This window comes from Phacochoerus africanus, chromosome 3 (genome assembly GCF_016906955.1).
Source record: "Phacochoerus africanus isolate WHEZ1 chromosome 3, ROS_Pafr_v1, whole genome shotgun sequence".
Lineage (NCBI taxonomy): Eukaryota > Metazoa > Chordata > Mammalia > Artiodactyla > Suidae > Phacochoerus > Phacochoerus africanus.
Window position 1 is genome coordinate 142,142,282 of NC_062546.1, and position 24,990 is coordinate 142,167,271.

Consider the following 24,990-nt stretch of genomic DNA (forward strand, 5'->3'; position numbering starts at 1 on the left):
AAGTCTCTAGGATAAGACTTTAATTTAGGAAGATTTGGAAATCAAACAGTTATTCTGGAGGCTATATCACAGTTCCATAAAGCCAAATTCTCAAAAAAAGCAATGCCTGTATTTAAGAAATAAAACTTACATTAACTTCATCCTTCAACACCATGACATACATCAGGTTCAGTAGAAGAAAGTTTCTGGTCAATGCTATTTTATGAACTTGTAAAATCAAACACAAGTTTGTGAGAGACAGGGAGAGAGAAAGAGAAGAGAGAAATATGTGGTGTGTTGGTGTCAAGAAAATGTGTGGCATCGTAACTTAAATATGAGTCATGCTGGCCAATTAGGCATGTTATAGGCTTTTTTCCTATAGAGTTTTGCTTTTCTCTGTATGCCTCTCCTTGTTTTCTGGATTCTTAAGCTACTCCAGTTTTTCTCAAAGTTACTACACCTGAATGCTTAGACTAGGTCCTTTAAAAAGGCACTAAGTGATATGACACAGTCATTCTTTGAAAGAAAGCAAAATAGTTGGTAAGTGTGAAAATTACACTTGGATACCTACATATCTAAAGTTAACCTTAAATGCTTTCAGAGCCTCAATCAAAAAAAAATTTATATGTGTGTGTGTGTGTGTGACCTGGGTCACTTAGCTGTACAGCAGAAATTGATAGAACATTATAAATCAACTATAACAGAAAAAAAATCTTACCAAAAATTTTTATGTAAGTGATGAGTACATTCATATTAGCACCCAGCTTTTCAGAACAGTTGATATTTGCTAATTTGCAAACGGAAAGAAGCATAATTTTTACTAGGCGAATACATATTATGAAGATGTTGAAAATAAGCACCTTGAATTACTTCATCTTAAAAACATTGCAGGACAAGGGAGCAAAAAACGATACCTCGGTCCACTTTCTCATGTGCTAAGGAAGAGATCTGAATAAGTTCACTTTGGCTCCAATAAGGAGGAGTAACCAGAAAGAGACCGTGGGAACAGCCATTTTTGGTGGCTCATGGTGATCAGCTATGAGGAGAGTGTTGGCAAATGAACTATCCAGGCCTCTGTCAAATCATTTTTCTCTTCCTCCATTTATCTGAGCCACACTGTCATCACTGCCCTCCCCCTTCTGTTCCCTGCCAAACTGCTAAGAAATATACATCATGCAGATTTTAGTTTTATCCTCTTTATTTTTTTCTTTGTTATTTTTCCACCTCAGCATTCTTTAAAGAGGTATTTCACAACCATGGTTAGACTTTCAGAGCTGAATGGAAGCCTGATGCTACTCAACCTTTTTTTATTCCAATTTGAATCCACAGTTATTACTGTTAATTTGCTTTTTGGTCAGCTCCGTGTTGTTTTTTATTTTTTTAACAGACTTTTTTAGAAGAGTTTTGGGTTCTCAGCAAAATTGAGAGGAAGGTACAGAGATTTTGCAAATACCCTCTACCCCTAGACACGCACAGCCTCCCCTGTTATCGACATCCCCCACCAGAGGGGTACGTTTATTACAGTTGATGAACCTACACTGACACATCATTATCACCCCAAAGCCATAGTTTACATTATTGTTCACTCTTCGTGTTGTACAATCTGTGGGATTGGACACATGTATAATGACATATATCCATCATTATGGTGTCGTACAGAGTATTTTCACTGCCCTTAAAATCTTCTGTGCCTTACCTATTCATCTCTTCCCTGGACCCAAGATCTTTTTATTATCACCATAGTTTTGCCTTTGCCAGTTGGAACCATCATTATGTAGCCTTTTCAGTTGGCTTTTTTCACTTAGTAATATACATTTAAGGAATCCCCATCATGGCTCAGCAGAAACGAATCTAACTAGCATCCAAGAAGACATAGGTTCAATCCCTGGCCTTGCTCAGTGGGTTAAGGATCTGGCATTGCCATGAGCTGTGGTGTAGTTCGCAGGCATGGATCAGATCCCACGTTGCTGTGACTGTGGTGTATGCCAGCAGCTACAGCTCCAATTCAACCCCTAGCCTGGGAACCTCCATGTGCCGGGGTGCAGCCCTAAAAAGATAAAAGACAAAAAATAGATACATTTAAAGTTCTTCCATGTCTTTTCATGATTTCATAACTCATTTTTTTAGCAATAAATAATCCACTTGATGTAATTCAATTTGTTTATCCATTCATCTACTGAATGATTTCTTGGTTGCTTCCAATTTTTGGCAACAGGTTTTTGTGTGGACATCTCTTTAGCTCCTTTGGATAAAACCAAGGAGTGTGATTGCTGGATCACATGTAAGAATAAGTTTATTTTTGTAAGAAACCACCAAACTGTCTCCTGAAGTAGCTGTACCATTTTGCAGTCCCATCTGCAAAAAGAGTTCCTGTTGCTCCACATCCTTGCCAGCATTTGATGATGTCTGTGTTCTGGATTTGGTATCTCATTGTTTTAATTTGCTTTTCTCTGATGATATATAATGTGGAACATTTTTTCAAAAGCTTACTTGCCATCTATATATCTTCTGTGGTTAGGTGTCTGTTAAAGCATTTGGCCTATTTAAAAATCAAGTTGTTTGTTTTCTCGTTGTTGAGTTTCAGCACTGTTGGATTTAATGTATTATTTGGATAATAGTCCATTATCAGATATGGATTTTGCAAGTTTTTTTCCTAATGTTGCTTTTTGAACAATATTGTTTACTACCCTGACTAGCTCTCTACAGCTTAGGTAAATAAAGTTCTCACATGTCTTGGCCATGGATGTCACACAATCTCTTTTTGGTACCAGGTCAACATTACATTGTTCCTTGCTGCTCCCTCTTATAAGAGTCCACGCTTCTTAGACCACATTGCCAGGCATAGATCTAGATGCAGCCGAGCAAAGAGGGTTTGCTCCATGGACGCCATGGCAAAATGCCACAGGACATGAGTGAAAGACCACTAGTCTACTCAGACTTCTCATTTGATATGTAATATAGGTGAGTCATAGAAAGTATAAATGATCTAAAGTCAGTGGCAGGCCTAGAATATGAATTCAGGTTTCTCAGCTTCAAGTCCAGAGTTCTTTTCAGCCTTCCAGGCTAAAGAGGGGGAAACAGAGAAGCACCCGTAATTCCAAGCACTCAGTCGTCATCCTGCACAATATGTAGTTAACAGCCTTTCGTTTTCTGAACCCCTGTGTGGCTTTCTGAGTCTTAATTGAACATGCAAGGAAACCTAATATTACCCTTTACACAGGGAAATCATATAACTGGGCCTCCATTAATAGATAAGGTGTATTGAACAGGGCTTCTAGGAAGAGATTTTATCTTTGGTAATCAGTCTGTTCTCTCGTGCCTTGGCATTTTATTTAGGATTCTAGGCTTGAACTGTGGAATGTGATTTTCTTGTGTTGCAACAACCTGACCCATATGAGAATTTACTTAAGACTGTGGCTCCATTAACACTTACAGTGTCTAATAGGTATGAGTCCCCTGGTGATTTGTATCCAAACCAATCACCTTTGGCCACACTGTTGGATCTACCAAAAGGCAGCTGAAAGAGCAAAATAGCAAAGCTTTTGTCTTTGGTCCCACCAGTAGCTTATGATGCCTTAGTAAAATCTTCCTTTTCCATGTTTTCTCCCTCCAAATCTTTTTACAAAAGGGTAATTTCTACTCAGTTTTCAGAGTTTCTCCTGTGACTGCTGTTTCTTAAAAATAATCAGCCTAGGAGTTCCCGTCGTGGCGCAGTGGTTAACGAATCCGACTAGGAACCATGAGGTTGCGGGTTCGGTCCCTGCCCTTGCTCAGTGGGTTAACAATCCGGCATTGCCGTGATCTGTGGTGTAGGTTGCAGACGCGGCTCGGATCCCGCGTTGCTGTGGCTCTGGCGTAGGCTGGCAGCTACAGCTCCGATTAGACCCCTAGCCTGGGAACCTCCATATGCCGCAGAAGTGGCCCAAAGAAATAGCAAAAAAAAAAAAAAAAAATCAGCCTAAAATAATACTATGCCAAAGAGGTATATTTTGGGGCGACAGATTCTGCCCATCACAGCAGACATCCTACCTGAAGTAATACATTTATCCATCCATGAAGAAATTGGATCTGGATTAGTTGTCAGAGAAGAAGAGTAACCTGAAGGTTTGGAGCACAATATGTAGTTAACAGGGGAGGTCTGCCTGGAAGATTTCTGGGGTGGGGCAAGGAAGTAGGGAGACGTGGTTGTGGGTGTAGGGAAGAGACACAGCATTAAAGCCATGTTGCACCCTCAGCTGTGGAAATAGGGATGCGAAAAGACATGTGGGGGACCCTGAATATATCCTTTAGGTAAATTACAGTTTTGGCCAGGACTAGCCCCAACTGAACTAAAAACTGCAGTGCTGCACGTGGATGTTGCTGTGAGACCGGAATAAGCGATTCTTACATGTCAGGGACATATGGGTGCTGGCAGATGTGTGTGTGTGTGTTTCTTTTTTTCTCAATGGGTTAAGTCTTCTTGGATTGATATCAACAGCCTAGGCTCCAGCACTTTCGTGAACACATGTCACGTCACTTGGCAGCCATGTTAGTTCCAAGCGAACTCCAAGCAGAACATGTGGGGAAGGCCAGCAATACCCAGAGCTCTTTTAACTGGCTCTTTCTTTATTTATTAAGATCGATGGAACTGGCAACTTCCACCAATGTGGCAAGAGAATGCAGGAAGCAGAGAGCCTCGGCTCCACTATTCACTGAGTTAGGGGAGGGGAGCCTTACTGCCTCCTTGACACATTCTGATGATGTGGTACAGTTGTTTTGGGATGACATCCTGTTTATGAGTGTTCAAGCTCAAGGATGAAAGAAGGAGTTATTATTTTTGCCTCAGCTCTACAATTTTGAAATTTCTGAGTCACAAATCTTTAAAGCCGTAAGTCCCATTTTAAATGGAAAAAAAAAAAATCAGCGAAAACCTTGGTTTGTTCCTTCAAGCAGATAGTCTAGAGATGTTCATTATGCAGAAATTCCTCAAGATGCCAGACAAATGCCAATTAAAAGTCGATGCAGAAATGAGGAGGAGGTTTCTCTTGGATGTTAAATTTCCCACATATGTAATAAAAGCTAGGTTGTGCATTCGAAAAAGAGAGCATTCTTTGTACGTGCATATCTGTCTCATTTGTCTGTCTCTTATTTCTCCCCTCCATAAAACTACAGTCCCTTCCACATATATAAAAATTGTCCCTGTTCTTTCCTTGAGAGATTAAGTGTGCTCAGAACTCTTCCACCTCCCTCCTGCCCATTTATTGATATTAACACTCGAAGCTGGAGATAAATGCCAGGAGAGAAAGTCAACACTGCGAGACAGAAATCTAATGTTGTACTTCCTCTCTCGGCCTCCTGCAACTCTGTCATATTTTTCTGATCACTATTTTAAGTTATCTCAATATATCAAATTACAACAAGTCTTAATTGTATACATTTAGGATAGAAAATTATGTAAAGACAAAAAACCCCAAAAAAACAAAACAAAACAAAACAAAACAAACAAAAAACCCCATACAAAATACTATAGTATGTGTTATACAACTACTGAATTGAACTCCTGGCATTTTTGTTGGGTACAATGTTATTAGCTGCAAATTAGAGCATCTCACCCATGGCAGCATAGGTCTGTCCCAAGCTGGCTCCCTAAACTTTTCTCACCCTACCTGCTGATTACACAAAGTGGAGTTCTTGGTGTACTGACGTAAGAGAGACCACCACCTCTCAGAGCTTTGGCAGTGTCTTGAAGAAGGAAAGGCCAGATGAGAATTTGTTGCGAGATAAAGTTTGATTTAAGGCAGGTCTTTCTAAGTGAGAGGGCTTGATTAGGAGTGGGTCAGGATCACACTCAATAACAGCAAGTCCAGGCTTGGTGGAACAGCAAGGTGAGGATTTTGACATGAAGGATTCAGAGAATCATAGGGCTTAAACTGTGGACACTTTCCCTTAAGGAGTTGATGGGTCTTGGGTCTTCTGGGAAGTTTTTGTAGTGAACAGTCAGATCGCAGGTCAGGACAGGAGACTCCTAGAAAAAGAAATTCATGCTAATGCAGACAGGAGTGACACAGGGTCGCTCTCATGTAGACTGGAAGATATGATTTTGGTTTTCAGTATCCAAGCTGACGGAAGGGTACAGAGTTTCAGTTCTCTGGTCTACTTGGATAACTGAATCTGGTAACAGAAGAGCTGAAGCATTTGAAGTTTTCTTTGCAGCTCCTTTTTGGGTAGTAATTTGACACAAGCCTTTAACTTTTCAGCATTGCTTTGCAATCATTTATTCGCTCATTAGCCTATTTCTTCCATATGGAAAAGTAAAATGGGAAAATTTCCCAAAAAAATGCCTACCCGCAGTCACCACCAGAAACCTGCAACCAGTCCCTTGCACCTAGAGGGGGCAGCAGAGGGAAGCCAAATTCCAAGCATGATTATTTAAAACAGCAGCCCATCATCGAGGGCAATTCTTATGAGGTAACTGAAGATGAAATCACGGGTGCTGGGTGTTTTCCAGGAGCTGAAAATCCTCTCAAGCAGGCAGGAAATGACCATCTTTTGAAAGTTTCAGTTCTGTCTTCAGCCCACTAGTCTCTTTCCCTTTAAGTTCGAAGCGGGTAAATTATGTGGGATCATTGCAAGATCCCTCTTAGATTCTTTCTTCACCCAGGTCCTATGTAGGATAAACATTCCATCCGAAGCCTCTGACTTTGGTTTCTCTCCCCAACACACGTGGGCAGTCGCACAGTCCCAGTTTCCGGAGGTGCAGGAAGGTGCTCAGAGGCAGTGAGAAGTCCTTAGCTGTCTGTGGTGAAACTCCGAGGACACTTAACATTTGAAAGAAGTGTGAACACTGTATTTACATTTGAATTAAAATGGAAACTTCTTATAGGTCACGTTTCTGAAAGGTGTGTGTGGCACATCTGCTGAGGTCTATTGTTTATTCATGCCGTAAATCCTTTGAAATGTGTTAAAATGCTTCCCACTCATTATAAAGCTCCTGCCACCCCTGGATTACGACTTTGATGTCACCAATCCTGCTTCAAAGGGTTCTTTCTGGGCTATTAATCACAGTTTAGCCTCTGAAGATATCGCCAGAGAAAACATTTGGACATCTTTGTGCTAGATTTACTAACTTTGAAATCTGGAGTGTCTTGCAAATGCACAAATTGCAGCATTTCCTTTCATTGACAACTTTTTATTTAGCTACAGAATCAAATGACATGGTAGGTAAAAACGCAAGCAGATCTCTTGGTTTGGGAGGCTAGGGATGAGAGAGATGAAGGGTGGGTGGTGAGGACGGGGAAAGAGGGTCTGTGCAGGCCGCTCAGACACTTCTGAGGTAAAACGCAGTAGGAAGCCAAGTGGCCAAGAGACTGAGGTTCAAAGTGGAGTTGCCTTATCATTTTTTTTTCTCATTGTTCAGTCATTTTTTTTTTTTTTTTTGACGCACCAGTGCTTGCAGTACAAATTAGGGAGCTCCTGTTTTTTCCTCTTGCCTTCTACTCGCTGAGACCTTTGTGAGCTGTTCACAGCAAATCATCGTCATCGTCAATGCTAGTTATACCAAGTGAGCACTTACCTTGTTCCAGCCTTATGTTGACAGTGCTTTTCATGAATTATTTCACTGAAGGCTCATAACCGTCTGCATGTTATAGACAAAGAAACTGGAGCTCTGAGATGTTAATGAACCTGCTTGAGGTTAGCCTCTAGAACTCAGAGGCTGCTCAGATGCCCAGCTAACTCTCTACCACTGTCAGCTGGTTCACTGCAGGAGGCCAGGTTTCCCACAGGCCGAAGGATGCATCCTGACAGATCTGCTCATCAGTGTGTGGATCTTAAATGCTGGCAGCGTTGTTCTCTACTGCCCACTTTTTCTTTCAGGAAAACCCCGAGCATCTGTTTTCTTCCATATTCATCTCTTTCAGTGACTAGTACTGTCCTAATTGGAAAGTCTTGTGGTGTGTGGTAAAAAACACATAACGTGAAATATACCTTTCTAATAGATTTTTAAGTGTACAGCATGGTATTGTTTACTGTTGTTGGGATATGGCTTGGATCGTCAGTGTCGAAAAATGAGACACATGAACACAGGGAGATCTCGACAAGGCTCTTTACTTCTGCAGAAGGGCGCAAGTGCTCAAAAAGCATGCGCAAAGAAGAAAAGACCTATTTATCCCTTAACGTAGGTGATGTACCTGTCCCCTTCCCATTGGTCAGGTCAGGGAGCACATTCTTCTTGGTTGGCTAATTTGAAACAAATTGTTAACTGGGAGAAGAGGGAAAGAGGAGTTGGGGGTCGCAGGAAGGCGTTTCAGCCAAAACCGGAGTAAAATGGAGTAACCAAGATTTCCTTTGGTAGAAAAGACACTATGTTACTTTCCACACTGTCAACTTAGAAAATATGCACAACCTACAAGTTGAGAGTTAAGTTTTATTTGGGGCAAAATTAGAACTAGATAGCCCAGGAGGTAGGATTTCAGATAGCTCTGAAATACTGTGCCAAAGAGGTATGAGGGGATGTCAGTATATACGTGATTTTGGGGAAGAGATGAGGTACACGCAACCAAGCACACACTTTATAGCCAGTTACTGCCAGTCATGAGGAGCAGACGTCGCCATGAAGGATTTTAGTGCCTTTCTAGATATGAGGCAATGCAAGAATTGAGCTCATAAAACCCTCTCCTGAAAATATCTAATTATCCGAACACCTGTTCTGCCAGTTTTCCCAGAGCACAGAGTGCCTCACTCCTGATCTCCACCCTGAGCTCCTTTCAGGGGCTGCTGAGGGTCAGCAGCTGCTGGGGCTCATGATTCAATCGTGTGGAGGCACGTGGCAAGTGCCAGCCTCCAGTTCACATTGCCATATGCACATTGGTGGACAGTAGATCTCTAGAATTTTTTCCTCTTGTATGACTGAAACTCTATAGTCATTGAATAATTTCCCTAATTCCCTGTCCCCTCAGCCCCTGGCAACTACCCTCTCCTCCTTGTTTTTATGAATTTGACTGCTTTTGATACCTCATATAAAAAGAATCAAACAGTATTTGTCCTCCTGTGCCTGGCTTATTTCACTTAGCATAACACCCCCTGGTTCATCTGTGTTGGGCCAAATGGCATAATTTCCTTCTCTTTTAAGGCTAAATAAATTTCCCATTGTAGGTACTTGCCACATTTTCTCTATCCATTCACCTTTGATAGCTATTTAGTTATTTCCTCTACTTGGCTATTGGGAATAATGGGAGTGCAGATATCTCTCCAAGATTCTGTTTTCAGTTCTTTTGAATGAATACCCAGAAGTGGGACTACTGGATCATATGGCAGTTCTATTTTTAATTTTTTGAAGCACCTCTGTTCTCTTTTCCATAGTAGCTGCACTGTTTTTACATTCCCACTGACTGTACATCGGGTTCCATTTTCTCTACACCCTCACCAACACTTGTTATTTTTTGTTATTGTCTTTTATGTGGGGGAGGATTAATAATTTTCCCTGTATCTTTCTAGAGTCTTAGCCGAGACACCCCTGTGTTTAAAAGACAGATTAACAAGAGAAAAACAAACAGAAGTTTAGTGACATTTGTACGTCCAGGAAAAATTAACTCCCCAAAATGACCCAAACCATCACGAGCTAAAGACAAAAGATGTTGGGGACTGGGGAGGCTGGTTATGAGAGGGGACTAGGAAAAGCACAATAAACAAGAGTAAAGTTGTTTTGCAAATTTAAATTCTTGTTTTCTCCATTGATAAGAATTTCTAGAGGTTGAGAGTCATCCTTCTCTCTCTGGTACAGAGATGGAGAGACCCTTACATATGGAGATTCCCCTTGTAGATTTTTCTTACAAAAGAGTAATTTCTGCTCAGTTTTCAGAGCTTCACATATGTGTACTATTTCTTAGAAATAACCAAATTAAAATAATCACTATGCCATAGGGGCATATTTTGCACCTCTTCATTTACAGTGGCCACCTTAACAAGTGTGAGGTGGTATCTCATTGTGACTTTGCTTTGCATCTCCCTGACTGCTGAGCATTTTTTCATATACGTGTGGGCCATGTGTATGTCATCTTTGGGTAAATGTCTTCAAAAGTTCTTTGCCCACTTTTTAATCGGGGTATTTAATTTTATTTTTTGCTATTGAGTTGTAGGAGTTCTTTATATATTTTGGAAATTAAACTCTTTTTAGATATATGGTTTGCAAATATTTTCTGCCATCTATTGGTTGCTTTTTCCCTCTGTTGATAGTATCCTTTGCTGTGCAGAAAGTTTTAGTTTAATATAGCCCCAGTTGTCTGTTTTCATCTTTGTCGCCTGTGCTTTTGGCAACACAGGAAATCATTGTCAAGACCATTGTTATGAAGCTTCCCCCTCTATGTTTTCTTCTCAGAGTTTTATATTTTCTAGTCTTATATTTAAGCCTTTAGTCCAGTATGAGTTGATTTTTGAGTATGGTATAAGGAAGAGTTTCAGTTTCATTCTTTTGCGTGTAGATGTCCAGTTTTCCCAATACCATTTGTCAAAGAGATAATCCTTTCTGCATTTGTAGTCTTGGCACCCATGTCAAAGATTATGTGACCATATATGCATGGGTTTATTTCTGGCCTCTCTGTTCTGTTCCATTGGTCTGTATATCTATTTTCATGTCAGTACCATTTTGCCATATTGTTTTACTAAGTATAGCTTTATAATACATTTTGGAATCTGAAGGTATAAGGCCTTCAGTGTCTTCGTTCCTTCTCAGGATTGTTTTGGATCTTTGGAGTCCTTTGTGTTTCCATATGAATTTTAGGATTTTTTTTTCTGTTTCCCCAAAAATGCTACTGAGATTTTTGATGGGAATTGCACTAAACCTGTAGATATCTTTGAATAGGGTGAACATTTTAACAATATTAAATTTTCTAGTTTCTGAGCCACCCCAAAACATGCCACTTTGGCATAAAGATTAAAGTTGAAGGCATTTGAGAAGAAGCAAATACAGGAAAAGCTCTCTGCCTTCCTCCATTTGCCCAAAAGCAGGGTATAAATTTGTAAAAATGTGCCCCCCTCTCCTCTCTACAAAGAATGACAGAAGTTAATCTCCAGAGACAACTCTAGACCCTTATCAGCCCAGAGATAACACCAGAGGAATCTATATAACAAATTAGCCCTTATCTTTTCTTAGCTTCACCATATATTTACTTTCCCATAGTTTCCTGCCTCTAGAAACTCAAAGTCCTTTTCCTTTGTCTTGTCACTTATCTATAAATGTATTGTTCTTTTGTTAGGATGTTATGTAAGCCCAAGTTCTAACCCTCTCTTTGAGTTACTCATCACTAAACACTCCTGTGTATATGTATGATGAGTGCATTAATAAACTTCTGATTGTTTTTCTCTTGTACTATCCTTCTTTCAGTCTAAGTTGCAGGGCCCCAGGCAATGAACCTAAGATAAACAGAGGAAAAATATTTTCTTTTTCCTCCACAATGGAATAGCTTTCCATTTATCTGTGTCTTCTTTAGTTTCTTTCAGGAATGTTTTCTAGTTTTCAGTGTACAGGATTTTGCATCCTTTGTTAAGTTTACTCCTAAGAATTTTATTGTAAATGAGACTGTTTTCTTAACTTTCTTTTCAGATTTTCATTTTTAGTGTATAGAAATGCAACTGATTTTTTTTAGACGTTGATTTTGTATGTTACAACTTTGTTAAATTCATCTGTTTAGCAGATGTGTGTGTGCATGTATGTTACTAGAGTTTTCTATATATGAGATAATGTCACCTAGAGAGACAAAAGAGATAATTTCCTTTCTTCCTTTAAGATTTAGATGCCTTCAGTTTCTATTTCTTGCCTAATTGACCCTAGCTGGACTGCCAGCACTATGTTGAATAGAAGTGGTGAGAGTAGATATTCTTGCCTTGTTCCTAATCTTTGAGGGAAAACCTTTCAATTTTTCACTGTTAATATGTGAGTTGTAGGCTTTTTATATATGGCCATTTTACGTTGTACTAATTTCCTTCTCTTCCTACTGTAAGAGAATTTGAGACTTTTTGTCTTTTTTTATTTGCTTATTAAACTAATATAAATTCAGAGTTCCCATCATGGCTCAGTGGTTAACGAATCTGACTAGGAACTATGAGGTTGCGGGTTCGATCCCTGGCCTCGCTCAGTGGGTTAAGGATCCAGCATTGCCGTGAGCTGTGGTGTAGGTGGGAGATGCAGCTGGGATCCTGCGTTGCTGTGGCTCTGGCGTAGGCTGGCGGCTACAGCTCCGATTAGACCCCTAGCCTGGGAACTTCCATATGCCACAGGGGTGGCCCTAGGAAAAAAAAAAAAAAAGACACACACGAAAAAAACTAAATTCAATTTATATTATAAATTATTTATGACCTATTATTATAGTTTTCTTATCATTTGTATCATTTAAATTTCAAAATTCAGATTTTTCCAATTTTTTCAAATTTAGTGCAGATCATTTAGAACATTCTGGGAGTTCCCAGTGTGGCTCAGTGGGTTAAGAACCTGACATGGCATCTGTGAAGATGCAAGTTTGATCCCTGACCTCACTCAGTGGGTTAAAAATCTGGCATTGTCTCAAGCTATTGTGTAGATCACGGATGCAGCTCAGATCCAGCGTTGCTGTGGCTAATGTGTAGGTCTCAGCTGCAGCTCCAGTTTGACCCCTAGCCTGAAACTTCCATATGCCACAGGTGCAGCCGTGAAAAGAAGAAAAAAGAAAAAGAACATTCTGAAAAATACAAGGACACAAAAGGAAAAATTACTCCTTATAGTATTCTTAAAGTTGTGTTAACTTCTTTGTCTTTTTTGCTCAGGTAATTTGGCCCAGACAAGAGCCAGGATAACAGCAGCCTCAAGGTCTTTGCCTCCACATTTCAGTGCTGGGAGACCCAAGGTGAGTAGTAGGTTTGTACTCAAAATACTGTGGCCCATAAGATGTTTCCACCATAGGGATTATGCTCGGTGGGCAACATTAATTGCCTTTATCTGGGCAATCTGAAGAGAGATTGACAGCATTTAGGAATCGGAGGTTAGGAAATTTGAAACAACATCATGGAATCCTTTGCAATTCTGTCAGGGGAAAAAAGCTTTTCCTCTATCCTCTTAATTTCAGTCTCTGGGGGACTGTGAATTAAACTCAAACTGACAAATAAGCAAGAGAAAAAAATACCAATTTTAGTCATATACATACGGAGTTCACTAAAAAAAAGTGACCCAAAGGGAAAGTTAGATTTTAGGGCTTATACACCATCTTAATAGGAGATGAAGAGAGGAAGGAGGACATTTCTGGGACAACAAATGACTTTGGGGAAAAATAAATCGTTCTTTAGGAGACTAGATGGGAGGCACAATAGTTTTATGACAGTGTATATTTAGGCATTTCTTATCTCAGTGCTGACTTCTCATCTCTGGTGATAGGAATCAATCTTCCCTGATTACTAAACTCCCAGGGAGGGAATTGATGACAACTGAATTCTTTTGGGAGACTCTGCTTTTAGGCAGATAAGGGGAATTCAGAAAAAGCTTCTTCTCACAACTGTTGACTCTTACATGTCTTTAATTCAAAATAATCCTTGTGCCACTGTGGCATAGTCTAGACCCCTTCACCGGATTCTCAGAAAAATCACTTAAGGTACAGAACAATAACACTTGAAAATACAGTTCATCTAGGAAGAGATAAAGCACTTTTCCTTGAAACTGTCACCAACCTGCAGAGGAAGATGACAAATGGAGTTAGCAGGGAGGAAAGAAAGCAAACCCTTCTCTGTTGCTCTGCCTTGCTCTCTGAAAAATGAGCAGTGCACTTGTCCGTGCAAAGGGCATGTTAGAAGGGTTACTAAATATCCTACTGTAAAGTATTTTGAACTGTTCCATCCTTCTGGCTACTGTTTAACAAGAATCTCAGGACTGGATGGTTAATATTTATTTGAATATACTAACACCGAGAAACAACAATCCTAAAGGTGATGGAAAAATAAACAGATCACATCTCTCAATTTTCCTACCTTTTTGTTTATATTGAATATTAAATTATTTATTTATTAAAGAATAAGCCATATAGCCACACATCATACTGTTAAATATTACCGCCAAATTAATACAGACATACACACTCCTTCTAAGAATATAAGTCATGCACATAATAGGGATTCAGATCATCTTTGTTAAGATTTTTTTAAAAATCTTGTTTTATCTATTTAGGGTCACACTTGCTGCATATGGAGGTTCCCAAGCTAGGGGTCGAATTGAGCTACAGCTTACACCACAGCCATAGCAATGTGGGATCCAAGCCAAGTCTGCGACCTACATCACAGCTCATGGTAACGCCGGATCCTTAACCAACTAAGCGAGGCCGGGGATCAAAAAAACCTGTGTCCTCATTGATACTAGTCAGATTCATTTCCTCTGAGCCACGATGGGAACTCCTTTGTCGAGAATTTTTATACGCACATTGTTAATACGATTCTGTAGAATACTTTTTAACCTTGTGGTAAGATATTAGGACTATTTAAAACGAGTTATATGGGCCCCTAGAAGAGATTTACAGAGGAGTTTCACTGGTTCTGAGAGCCTCCTGATATTAGATATAAAATTCTGTTTGTGTTAAATACAGTTGATTCTCATTACTCATGAGTTATACTCTATTAACTTACTGTGAACATTGAATCAGCAAATACTGAAGCGTTGCTCCTAGAGGAAATACACAGTTAGGTTTGTACCAGCCTCTGGCCACAACAATTTTGTCAGTTGATTAATACATAATCTTGTATTATGCGTATTTCTATTTAAACACATCTTATTTAATACAGTTGACCCTTGAACAACACAGGGGTTAGAGCATCAACTCTCTGCACAATCAGAAACCCACATATAACTTTATAGTGGGTTCTCCATACCCACAGTTCTGCAGATGCAGAATCAGCCAACCATAGATCGTGCAGTAGTATTGTATTTACCACTGGGAAAAAAAAAAAAATCTGTGTGTAAGTGAATCCATGCAGTTCAAACTATGTTGCTCAAGGGTCAACTATATATTCTTTCAAAGAATTAATTATATGCAGTATTTCTTTGTATAAAGCAATATTTTAAGTACAGTATTTGTGTCATCAAACTCAAGGCCAACAGCACTATAACTCGTGCCTGAATGAAGGTTATCTAACACAGAAATGGTCTACAACAAGTACATTACAACCTTCTAACACTTAGCACTTCAGCCTGTGATTAGGGGTTATTTTTGCACAAAAATGCAAAAATTGTGGCACTTAAGTAGACCTTGTAAAAGACACGTGTTTATAGCATGCGAGCTGAAATCACAAGGTAAGAGTATCACCTTGTTCAGCCTCCACTGAAACATACACATCAGTTGTCTCAAAGGTTGCACCGCTCTGCTTGTCTGCAAATGACCATGAAAGCATTGCGAATATTGATTGATTTGGAGGTTACAAATAAGTTTCAGCAAGTAGGCAAATTCACGAATATAGAATCTGCAAATAATGAGGATCAACTACATATGTGTTTTTGGGGGTCATTGACTTCCACCAGATTCTAAAAAGGATCATAACACGAAAGATGAAAGACTACTGTGTAATATTCTCTGTTAGCCCATGTTCCCCTCCTTTCCTCAATTTGATTTTTGACTGCTGGATTCTTCCAAGATCTGTTCCCCGGCCTTCCACACTCAGTATCAGCATGCTATCTCCCTCTCTGCACTGCCTTCCTGAGAAGTGTGCCCGCTAGTGTGTGGTTTATATTTAACATCGTTACTATAAATGGGTATAATGTGAGGTGAAAATGACTATAGAGATTTATTTTCACTGGGAAAGAAGATGAATTGAAAGTTCTAATTAAGGCATCAGAAAATATGAAGGGTAACAGCAATTTTAAAAAAAACAACAACAAAAATCTTGGAGTTCCAACTGTGGCACAATAGGATCGGAAGCATCTCTATAGCTTTGGGATGCAGGTTAGATCCCTGCATGGCACAGGCACAGTGGGTTAAATGATCCATTATTGCCAGAACTGTGGTGTAAGATTTCAAGGGTGGCTCAGATCTGATCCCTCCTGGGAACTACATATGTTGCAGGGAGGCAAAAAAGAAAGAAAATAAAACTCCATCACTTCCTCTCTGCCTTATCTAGGACAAAATAGCAGAGGTGGCCTTGCAGGAAGCTGGCCAACACATTTAGCACCCCCACACGGCAATCTTGCTCTCCTGTTCAGTGCTATGGAGGCTTTTGAGAAGAGTGATGCTTTAGGGACTTTTTTTTTTTTTTTTTTAAGAGATGGATCACTTGATATCAGTAACAATTCTTTACAAGAGGTCTTGTCAAGAAGATAAATATAAATACTTCTGATGTTTTAGAATGCACATAGTGGGTACTTACCAGACCAGGGAAATAACGCTTCGGTTTTTCATTTATCGTTGAAATCTGGATGGTTTGTGAGACTTTTTGGAGCCTATGTCTTTATCCTAGAGCAAATTTAGTTGATAGAGGAGGCAAATCTTTTTAGTAATACCATGCTTTCAAACTGGTTTGATAAGTTATAACAAGCCACACAGAAAGGCAGTATAATGTTTAAGAAATAGGTTTTAGAATCAGAGCTGGGTTCCAGTCGAGGCAGGGCCAGTTACTAGCTGTAGGACATTGGAAAATGTACCTAAAGATCTCTGAGCTTTAACTTCGTCGTTAAGTAGAATAGGAGTAATAATAGCGCTTACCTCATAGGGTCCTTTTGAGAATTCAGTGACATATGTCGCTAAAGTGTTTAGTACGGTGATTTCATGTCGGAAACAATACATGTTTTATTGCATTTTGATAACCATCTAAAAGTCCATGTGTGGAGTCCACATTTATATGGAAGCTTGCTCATTTCCTGTGGGCTTGTACCACAGTTTGTAAGGCTGTATCTGACTACTTTGAAGGCTAACCAGCACCACCCACAAGGAATAGGGCAGGACATTTGTCATGTAGGCTTTCTCGACAAAGCAAGCTTGCTCAGCTCCAGCTGGCTTATATTGTCATATAAATTGGTGGTGTAGAAGAAGAGTATCCTGGGTTAGACAGATGATGGTTTTTCCAAAATATCAGTTTTACCAATCCTTTTGAAATTGGTTTCATTGGAAGTATTTTCTCTGCTGCTAAATAAAAGGATTTCCTTGCTGTGTTACATGGGAGCGAGGACTCATCTTATTCTCGGGACCAAAACCCTACATCCCTAATATTGATCACTAAACTAAAACTAAATCAAGCGTAGTAATGATGGAAGAGGGACTGACTGACCCTTGCCTGTGTGCAAGGCCGTGGTTTTTACTAACGAGGCGAATAGAGGCTTTGAGAATCTCAGTAACAAGTCCAAGTCCACCCAGTTGGTAAATGGAGGAGCCAGAGTTTGAACAGGTATATCCAATCCCAAACTCTGCTCTGTAGCACCTAGTCCCTAAAGCCTAGGCAGCTTTTCTAGTCTCTTTTCCTGCCATCCAAGGTAAAAACTTATACAGTGCTGTGGAGAAGACTGTTTGTTGTTGTTGCTGTGAAATCCCCACCTTTGGAAAGAACTGCTTGCTAGATGATGACCTCAGTAGAAATCTACTTTCTGGATTGTTTCTAAGAGGCTTTTTTCTTTTTTTAATTAAATGACACTACCATTAAGTAAATTAGCTCAGAACGAGGAGCTCTTAGGGTAGACAACAATCTTCTTATCTCTTTTGAATTTTTTTTGAGTTCTGTGGAGTTCAGGATGAGCCCAGTGCAAACAGAGGTCTCCAATTTTGAAGGGCCAAGCAAAGCACCTTCTGGCGTATCCCTTGTCCAAAGTGAAATTCCCCGATAGATCCACTCCTCATACAGGAGAACCTTGTGACTATGCAAATATGCAAGATTCTTGACCAGCCCGAGACCTTTCCAAAATCTTAAATTAAAAGATACCCCAATCGTGTATTATTTTATTCTTTAAAATATTGCACTAAATATGTGGGTGATGAATTATAGATAAGTATTAACATTCCCAAGTTACATATAACACAGAATAGTTAACTTCCCAAGAGTTAACTCTGGATGTGATTACAAGGATAGACTATAAAGCTATGCTGGGTTGTTAGACAGAAGAGCCCACCAGTCCTGTAACTAGGATTGCTAATTGGTGCTTCATTCTGTATTTTTCCAATTTGCTGCAGAGGATGGGTGCTGATCTTGAAAATAATACATATCACACTTTTAAAATTATGTCTTAACAGAATTAATATACGTTGAAGATTTTTCTGATCACTAAACTGTTAAATTCTCAAATGCCTAGAGTCCACTGTATGTTCTGAGGAAGGGTAACAGGTAAATTCTACTAATAAGAGAAATATGGATGCGCTTTTCAGCTGCACTTTCACAGAGCATTAGAGCCTGAGGGGCTGGCACTGGCTGGCTAGTTTGAATTAAAAGGGAGGGAAAAGCAGGGTTCAGAGCAAGCTATGGTTCATCAGGGAGAATCTCTGAATAAAAAGAAGTAGTGGGGAAATTCCTGAAAGTTGTGTGTATGCCTGTGCATGTGCGTATGAAGGTCAGATGGGAGAAAGAAAATGAGAAAGAATGTTTAGGAAAACTTTCAGAATTTACAGTTTGGCCAAAGGAAGACCCTAGCCAAGATATTTTTTCCTTAGTCCTGCTTATCTTTCCCCAAACTTCATCAGCTCCAAGTCAAGGTGAGACGTGGGAGAGAACTTCCATGTGGCCCCTGTAGATACCTTGGAGAGTATGCCATAGGGCCTCTGCAGGTGGGGGAGGGGTTATCTACGTTTTTCTTTTTTTCTGTGTGACAGCAGCCTTCCTTCTCAACACAGAGCTTTCAGGTCCTCCTTTCTCATTTAAAAAAAAAAATTTTTTTAAAGTTAAACCTACAGGCAGTTTTACTGTTGCTTCAGTTGCATCCCAGTGAAGTGATGCCTTTGGGAACACATCCAGTCTGCCGCCTAGAGAAAGAAAGCTCACTGGCCCCCTCCCACCCCACATTGCTTCACTCAGACATACCCTCGTGTTCCTGCTTGCGATTTAGGTTGCTTTTATAGTTTTTGAAAAAACAGCTCCAGGTTTATTCCCCTTCTTCAACAGACCTGTTTTCATTATCCAAGCCAACTGAAGCATTTCCTTCCATTTTACATACAGTCTCTTAGATGCCCCTTGAGGTAAACCTCATGATTCACCTGCCTCCCTTTGCCCCCATCCTTTCTAGCACCCACTTTTCACTTTTGTTGAACAAGGCTGTAGACATCCTCACCCGAGGGGAGGTGACTGCCTGGACAGCAGTCCACTGAGCGGAACAAACGTGCTGACAGCAGCATCTTCCAGTTCAAATGTTCCTGCTTCATACCCTTGCCACCTGTTCTGAGCAGATGGGAGGCTGCCACTGTGGAGGAGGCTAAAACGCAGTTCATGCGCTCTGCAAACCAAATAGCTTTGTGTGTGCAGGAGCTGGGGTTTACTGCTGCAGTAAAATGATAAAAATAGGATGCTTGCACTTGTTTGCTACAGTTGTTTTCATTTATAAATTCCTTCCAGTCAGCCCAGGTAGTTGGAACAGGTGATTGGGAACAGTATCCCATGTTCACTTAGGAACCGAGGGAGGCAGGAGGGGTGTGGCACTGTCTGGGTCTGTTGACAGGAAAGCTACAGAGCTCACCTAATTCCCTGTCATTCAATAAAATTAGGAGATTGGGACTGACATATACACACTACTATATATAAAACAGGTAAGTAACAAGGACCATAGCACAGGGAAATCTACTCAATGATTAATAACCTGTATAATAACAAATGTGGGAAAGAATATGAAAAGGAATGGGTATATGTATAACTGACTCATTTCGCTGTACCCCTGAAACTAGCATAACTTTGTAAGTCAACTATACCCCAATAAAATTAAAAAAACAAACCCTGGCTCTGGGCCCCATGTCTTTGTAATTGCCCAGCCTCACGGATCGTTGCCCAGTTTTCTTTTGAGAAATAGTTTGGTCTCCTGTGACATTATTGGAGAGCTTAGCAGTGGCCCATTGGAACATGGAGAAATACAGAAATAACATTGATGGGGTCTCGTACTGAGACCATACAGTACGTTCGAGAGCGTGGTCATTGTCAAGAGAATAGAACAGTACAAATTCTGCTTTCTTTTGGATGTCCTTAAAGCTTCTCTCCATAGTATATACTATTGTATCCTAAACATCAAGACCCCTCAGATATTTGACTTTTCAGATTTTGGAAACACCAGGAAGTGAATTATCTATATCCTCAAATGGCTTCCTTCTGCCTGTGCTCCAGGTGGACACACTGGAAGTGATACGGCATCCAGAAGAAACCACCAGCATGAAGGGGCAGACCGTGGCTTCTTACTTCCGGGTATGGACTCTTCTTGTTCTATCTTCCGCCTGTTTCCAGAAAGGACTTGCCAGCCTTTGCCGTGAGAGGCCCAGATACCACAGAGTTACTGAAACAAATGCAAAGCTCAAGGGTCAATTAAGAAAGGTGGGGTGAGGGGAGAGAAGCGTTAGAGCAGGTAGCCCACTTTGGAGGACAGTGTTCTCTGATATCAGAAAGACCAGACGACATCTCAGGTGTCTACGGAGGGCCCTCCCTGACGCTGGCACATACCCCTGTCCACTGAAGGTGCTGATTCTGTTAGCATCTGAGTTGCTTCTCGGCCTTAAAGCTACTGGAGTCAGCCACTTTTCCAGCATATTTACTGAGAAGTAAAGTAGTTAATAAAATTCCAGAAGGTGGCTTATGAAGTTCATGAGATAATATATCTTAGCTTCATCTTACTTTCCTGGATTGAATTGACCCATTCCAAGTCCCATTTGCCTGAGCAGGAATGGAGGGTCAGGTGGACCATGAGCTGGACTTGCCAGACAGGTTGAATGGCAGGGCCTGGGAGCCAGCACCAGGGAATGAATGTTCTACCAAAAGCTAGCAGGTTCATGAAAGATCTAAAACCAAGAAGTGTGACCTATCCAAGCGTGCAGATTAGAATTGGCTTCAGAATTGTGGACTATAGGCATTCCTGTTGTGGCACAGTGGAAACGAATCTGACTGGTATCCATGAGGCTGCAGTTTGATCCCTGTCCTCACTCAGGGGATTAAGGACCCGGCGTTGTCATGAGCTGCGGTGTAGGTCACAGATGCAGCCCAGTTCCCACACTGCTGAGACTATGGTATAGGTCAGCAGCTGTAGCTCCGATTCAGCCCCTAGCCTGGGAACTTCCATATGCTGCAGGTGCAGCCGTGAAAAAAAAAAAAGAAAAAGGATTATAGGTTACAGGGGCTCAGAGATCCTGGGGTCTAGTGCGTCTTCTACACAGTGATCCCAGATACAGCTTCCCTGGAATGTGGGCTTTCAGTTCCTGTTTCATCTCTTTCATGGTTGCACTTTTCTAACTGACACTTATTTCTTATCTTGAGATCTACCCTGCTTCTATGCCTGTAGTGGCTTTGTTGCATCCTCCGTGTGTGTGTCCCACGGAGGCTCTGGTTGACTCTGTAAAATTATCCTCAGGATCCCGGAGTTCCTGTTGTGGCTCAGCAGGTTAAGAACCTGACTAGTATCCATGAGGATGTGGATTTGATCCCTGGCCTTGCTCAGTGGGTTAAGGATCCAGCATTGCCCTGAGCTGTAATGTAGGTCTCATATGTGGCTCAGATTCCAAATTACTGTGGCTTTGGTGTAGGCCGGCAGCTGTAGCTCCAATCCCCTAGCCCAGAAACTTCCATATGCTGCAGGTATGGCCTTAAAGTCAACAACAACAACAAAACTAGAGTCCCTCTTTCAGAGAAGAAGTCCCTGGCTTACAATGTTTAGAAATACATCCATGACAACCCGTTAAGTGTCCTCAAAATGCTGGTTCCTAAGTGCTAAATCTGAGGAAAAAGACATGTTGCCAAGCTAGGTAACATCATTTTGGATCAGTAGGGTATAGGATTATGAAATAATGGGATTGACTTGACGTGTGGCTTGTAATTGCCCCTGAGGACAAGTCCAAAAGAGAAGATGCCCAGTGGGTGCCAGTGAGGAGCCGGGAGCCCCTCTCAGCTTTTCCATGTGCTCTCTGAGGTCTACACAGCCACTAGGTGGATATTAGCACATCTTCATTATAATCACCCTTTGGAGCCAAGGATCTTATTTTCTTTGCCCTCTTTGTTTTTCTTTCTTTCTTTCTTTTCTTTTTTTTTTTTTTTTTTTTTTGGTCTCCATTATTACCAATGGCATTGGTAAGATTTGCTTAGACTTACTGGTGGTTCTTATGTTGAAGAGGCAACCGACCCCTTCTCTGAAGCTGTTCATTTTATTTTTTTATTTTATTTTATTTTTGTTTCTGGGGCCGCACTCAAGACATAATGGAAGTTCCCAGGCTAGGGGTTGAATCGGAGCTATAGCTGCTGGCCTACACCACAGCCACAGTAACACAGGATCCGAGCCGTATCTGTGACCTACACCACAGCTCACAGCCAACGCTGGATCCTTAACCCACTGAGCAAGGCCAGGGATCGAACCCAGGGATTGAACCTGCATCCTCATGGATACTAGTCGGGTTCGTTATGGCTGCACCACGACAGGAACTCCTGAAGCTGTTTGTTTTAAATTGCAGATACAGCCAATGGCGCATCAGCTCAGAATACTAGCGACAAGCTAGTTGTGGTGAACTTACAAGATCATCTTAAACAAGTTCTTAGACAGCTGAATTTCTGCCAAATGGGATAGTGCTTGGCACCAGATGATGTTTAAAGAATGCTTTTGAATCTGCAGCTATAAGCACTTGTCAGAACTCATACTGTTATTTACTTTTGCTGGGTTCTTGTTTAGCCTCGAATGTGCCATGAGTTTATAAGCCAACACACTGCTCTGGAGGCCCAGCAGGCCTGTGTCGTAATTATCCATTACGGCAGTGGTACCTCATCTCGTGTGGGTTTTTTTTTCCCCTGGTAGTATTCTCTGATGGACCTGCTCTCCAAAATGGTGGTGGGACAGCCCCACTTTGTACGCTGCATCAAGCCCAATGATGACCGAGAGGCCCTGAAGTTCTCCCGAGACAGAGTGCTGGCCCAGCTCCGTGCCACGGGGATCCTGGAGACAGTCAGCATCCGTCAGCAGGGGTATTCCCACCGCATCCTCTTCGAGGAGTTTGTAAAAAGGTCAGGCCGGTCGGTATCTTGGGACACACATTACGTCAAATACAGTTCTGCCAAGGCCATTCTGCGCCCCCAGGATTGTTCCTTCTGCTCACTGGCCTCCAAACACATAGCTGGCTTGTTACCAGCTGCCACTGACTTGCTTAAATGTTGTGTTTCTGTTGTGTTCCAACTCAATTACAGTGATCTGGAGGCCAGGTTAAACTCCTTTCTGATCACATTTGTCTATAGATATGTATCTGCTGTATATCCTTAGGTTTTGAAATCTGCAGGTATTTAATTGCCCTGATGAAAGCGTCCCCCACGAATGGGTCAAGATTCTGGCAAAGGCAGATGCACCCAGACACCCACTCCTCTCCCAGGGTCTGGCACAGTGTAATCTGGCAGCTCACGTCTACAGAGCACCTAAAATGTATCAAATGTGTCATCTCCTTTGATCCATACAACAGCCCTATAAGCTAGGCTTTATTATTATCCCCTTTTATAGAGGAGGAAATTGAAGCACAGAAGGAAATTTAAGAGATTTTGCAAAGGTCCTGTGTTCGTAAATGGTAGAGCCAAAATTGGAACCCTAGGCAATCTGGCTACAGCAGCCACACTTTTAATCTCCTCAGTCTTTACATTTAATAAATGTTTATTGAAATAAATTGCCGTAGAGCTTTCTAAACCCAGAAACTGCCTTTATCTTAGAGTGAAATGCTGCTTCTTTCTGAACAGCTGCCATAGGTATGCCTTGCATATGCGTATGATTACAGGTAGAACTGTCACAAAACTTTCGGTGAAGAAATAAGGAAGAACAAAAGCAAAAAATCCATCGTCTCTGAGAAGCACTACTGTCTGAGGATGTTCAGAGAGGAAAATTAGAATTCATTATAAATCTGCTGCACCCATCAGCCATCTTTAGTCCTTTGACCAACACTCTCAAACTTCTGCCCAAAGTCATTTTTCCAATTTTTCCCCAAGGGAAGAATGGATCCTAATAAGGCAGGTCACTTTATCAGGTCTTCTAAATGCCACTAAATTCCAAGGAGAAGAAAGGGCAAAAGAACATTCCTTGCAATGGGAACTTTCCAACTAAAAATAAGTACAAAACAACTTTTTAAAATGAAGTGTCTTTGAGGCTCTTAAATGTGGAGGTGGAACAAACCCAAAAAAGATTATTTTAGCTCATGAATGTGACTAGTCAAGTATTTTTAGCCACTAAGTGTTGAATACACAAAAATATTTAAGAAAACAGGTCAAATGCTAAACAGATTGACACTTTTTTGTTCATGATCAGAAAGCCATTAGGCAAGTATGAGCAAGAGTTTCAAAATGTCAGTAAATCTGAGGGTATCAAAGATTCCAGAGCCAGCAAGTTAATTGGTATTTTGATCCTTTTGAGCAACTTAACAACAAAATGGATGAGTTAGCAGTTTTCCCCCTTGATGTTATTCAACAAATAGGTGCGCCTCTTATCTTTCTGTTCAGGAGCGCTGTTTTGTAAACTCCTAGCAGGAAATATGCAGACAAAACAATCAAAGGCAGGGCTTATCAGGTGGAGGTAAATAAAAGATAAAGGCTTGTTTAATGTTACTCTTTACCTTTTTGTATTTGCTGGCACTCAGGACTGAAATCCTGACGTGCACACCTGAAAGGCAGTGTTTTGAGGATTATGTTGTCGGGTTCTCAGATGGGGAAGGGCTTCCCCACATCACCCAAGTCTGCAGAATGGGCCAAACCTAAAATACACCCTTGTCCCATCATCCTTGAATTTTTAGCAAAATGACTTGGAAGTGTTATTCCTCCCTAGGTTTCCATCTATGGAGCCTTCAAGGAAAGGGTTGTTTCTAACACCCTTCCTTCCTTTTTTTTTTTTTTTTTTTTTTTTTAGGGCCAAACTTGCAGCAT

The 24,990-nt window shown here is 40.9% G+C and overlaps 1 protein-coding gene across 1 annotated transcript in view; it reads left to right on the plus strand.

Moving 5' to 3' along the window:
- MYO3B (myosin IIIB) overlaps window positions 1–24,990 on the plus strand; it is a 415,159-nt gene that overhangs the window by 223,520 nt on the left and 166,649 nt on the right. The window contains exons 25-27 of the mRNA XM_047770247.1: window positions 12,754–12,833; window positions 20,239–20,316; window positions 22,898–23,103. Of these exons, the coding sequence (XP_047626203.1) occupies window positions 12,754–12,833; window positions 20,239–20,316; window positions 22,898–23,103 (364 nt within the window). The remainder of the gene's footprint in view (window positions 1–12,753; window positions 12,834–20,238; window positions 20,317–22,897; window positions 23,104–24,990) is intronic.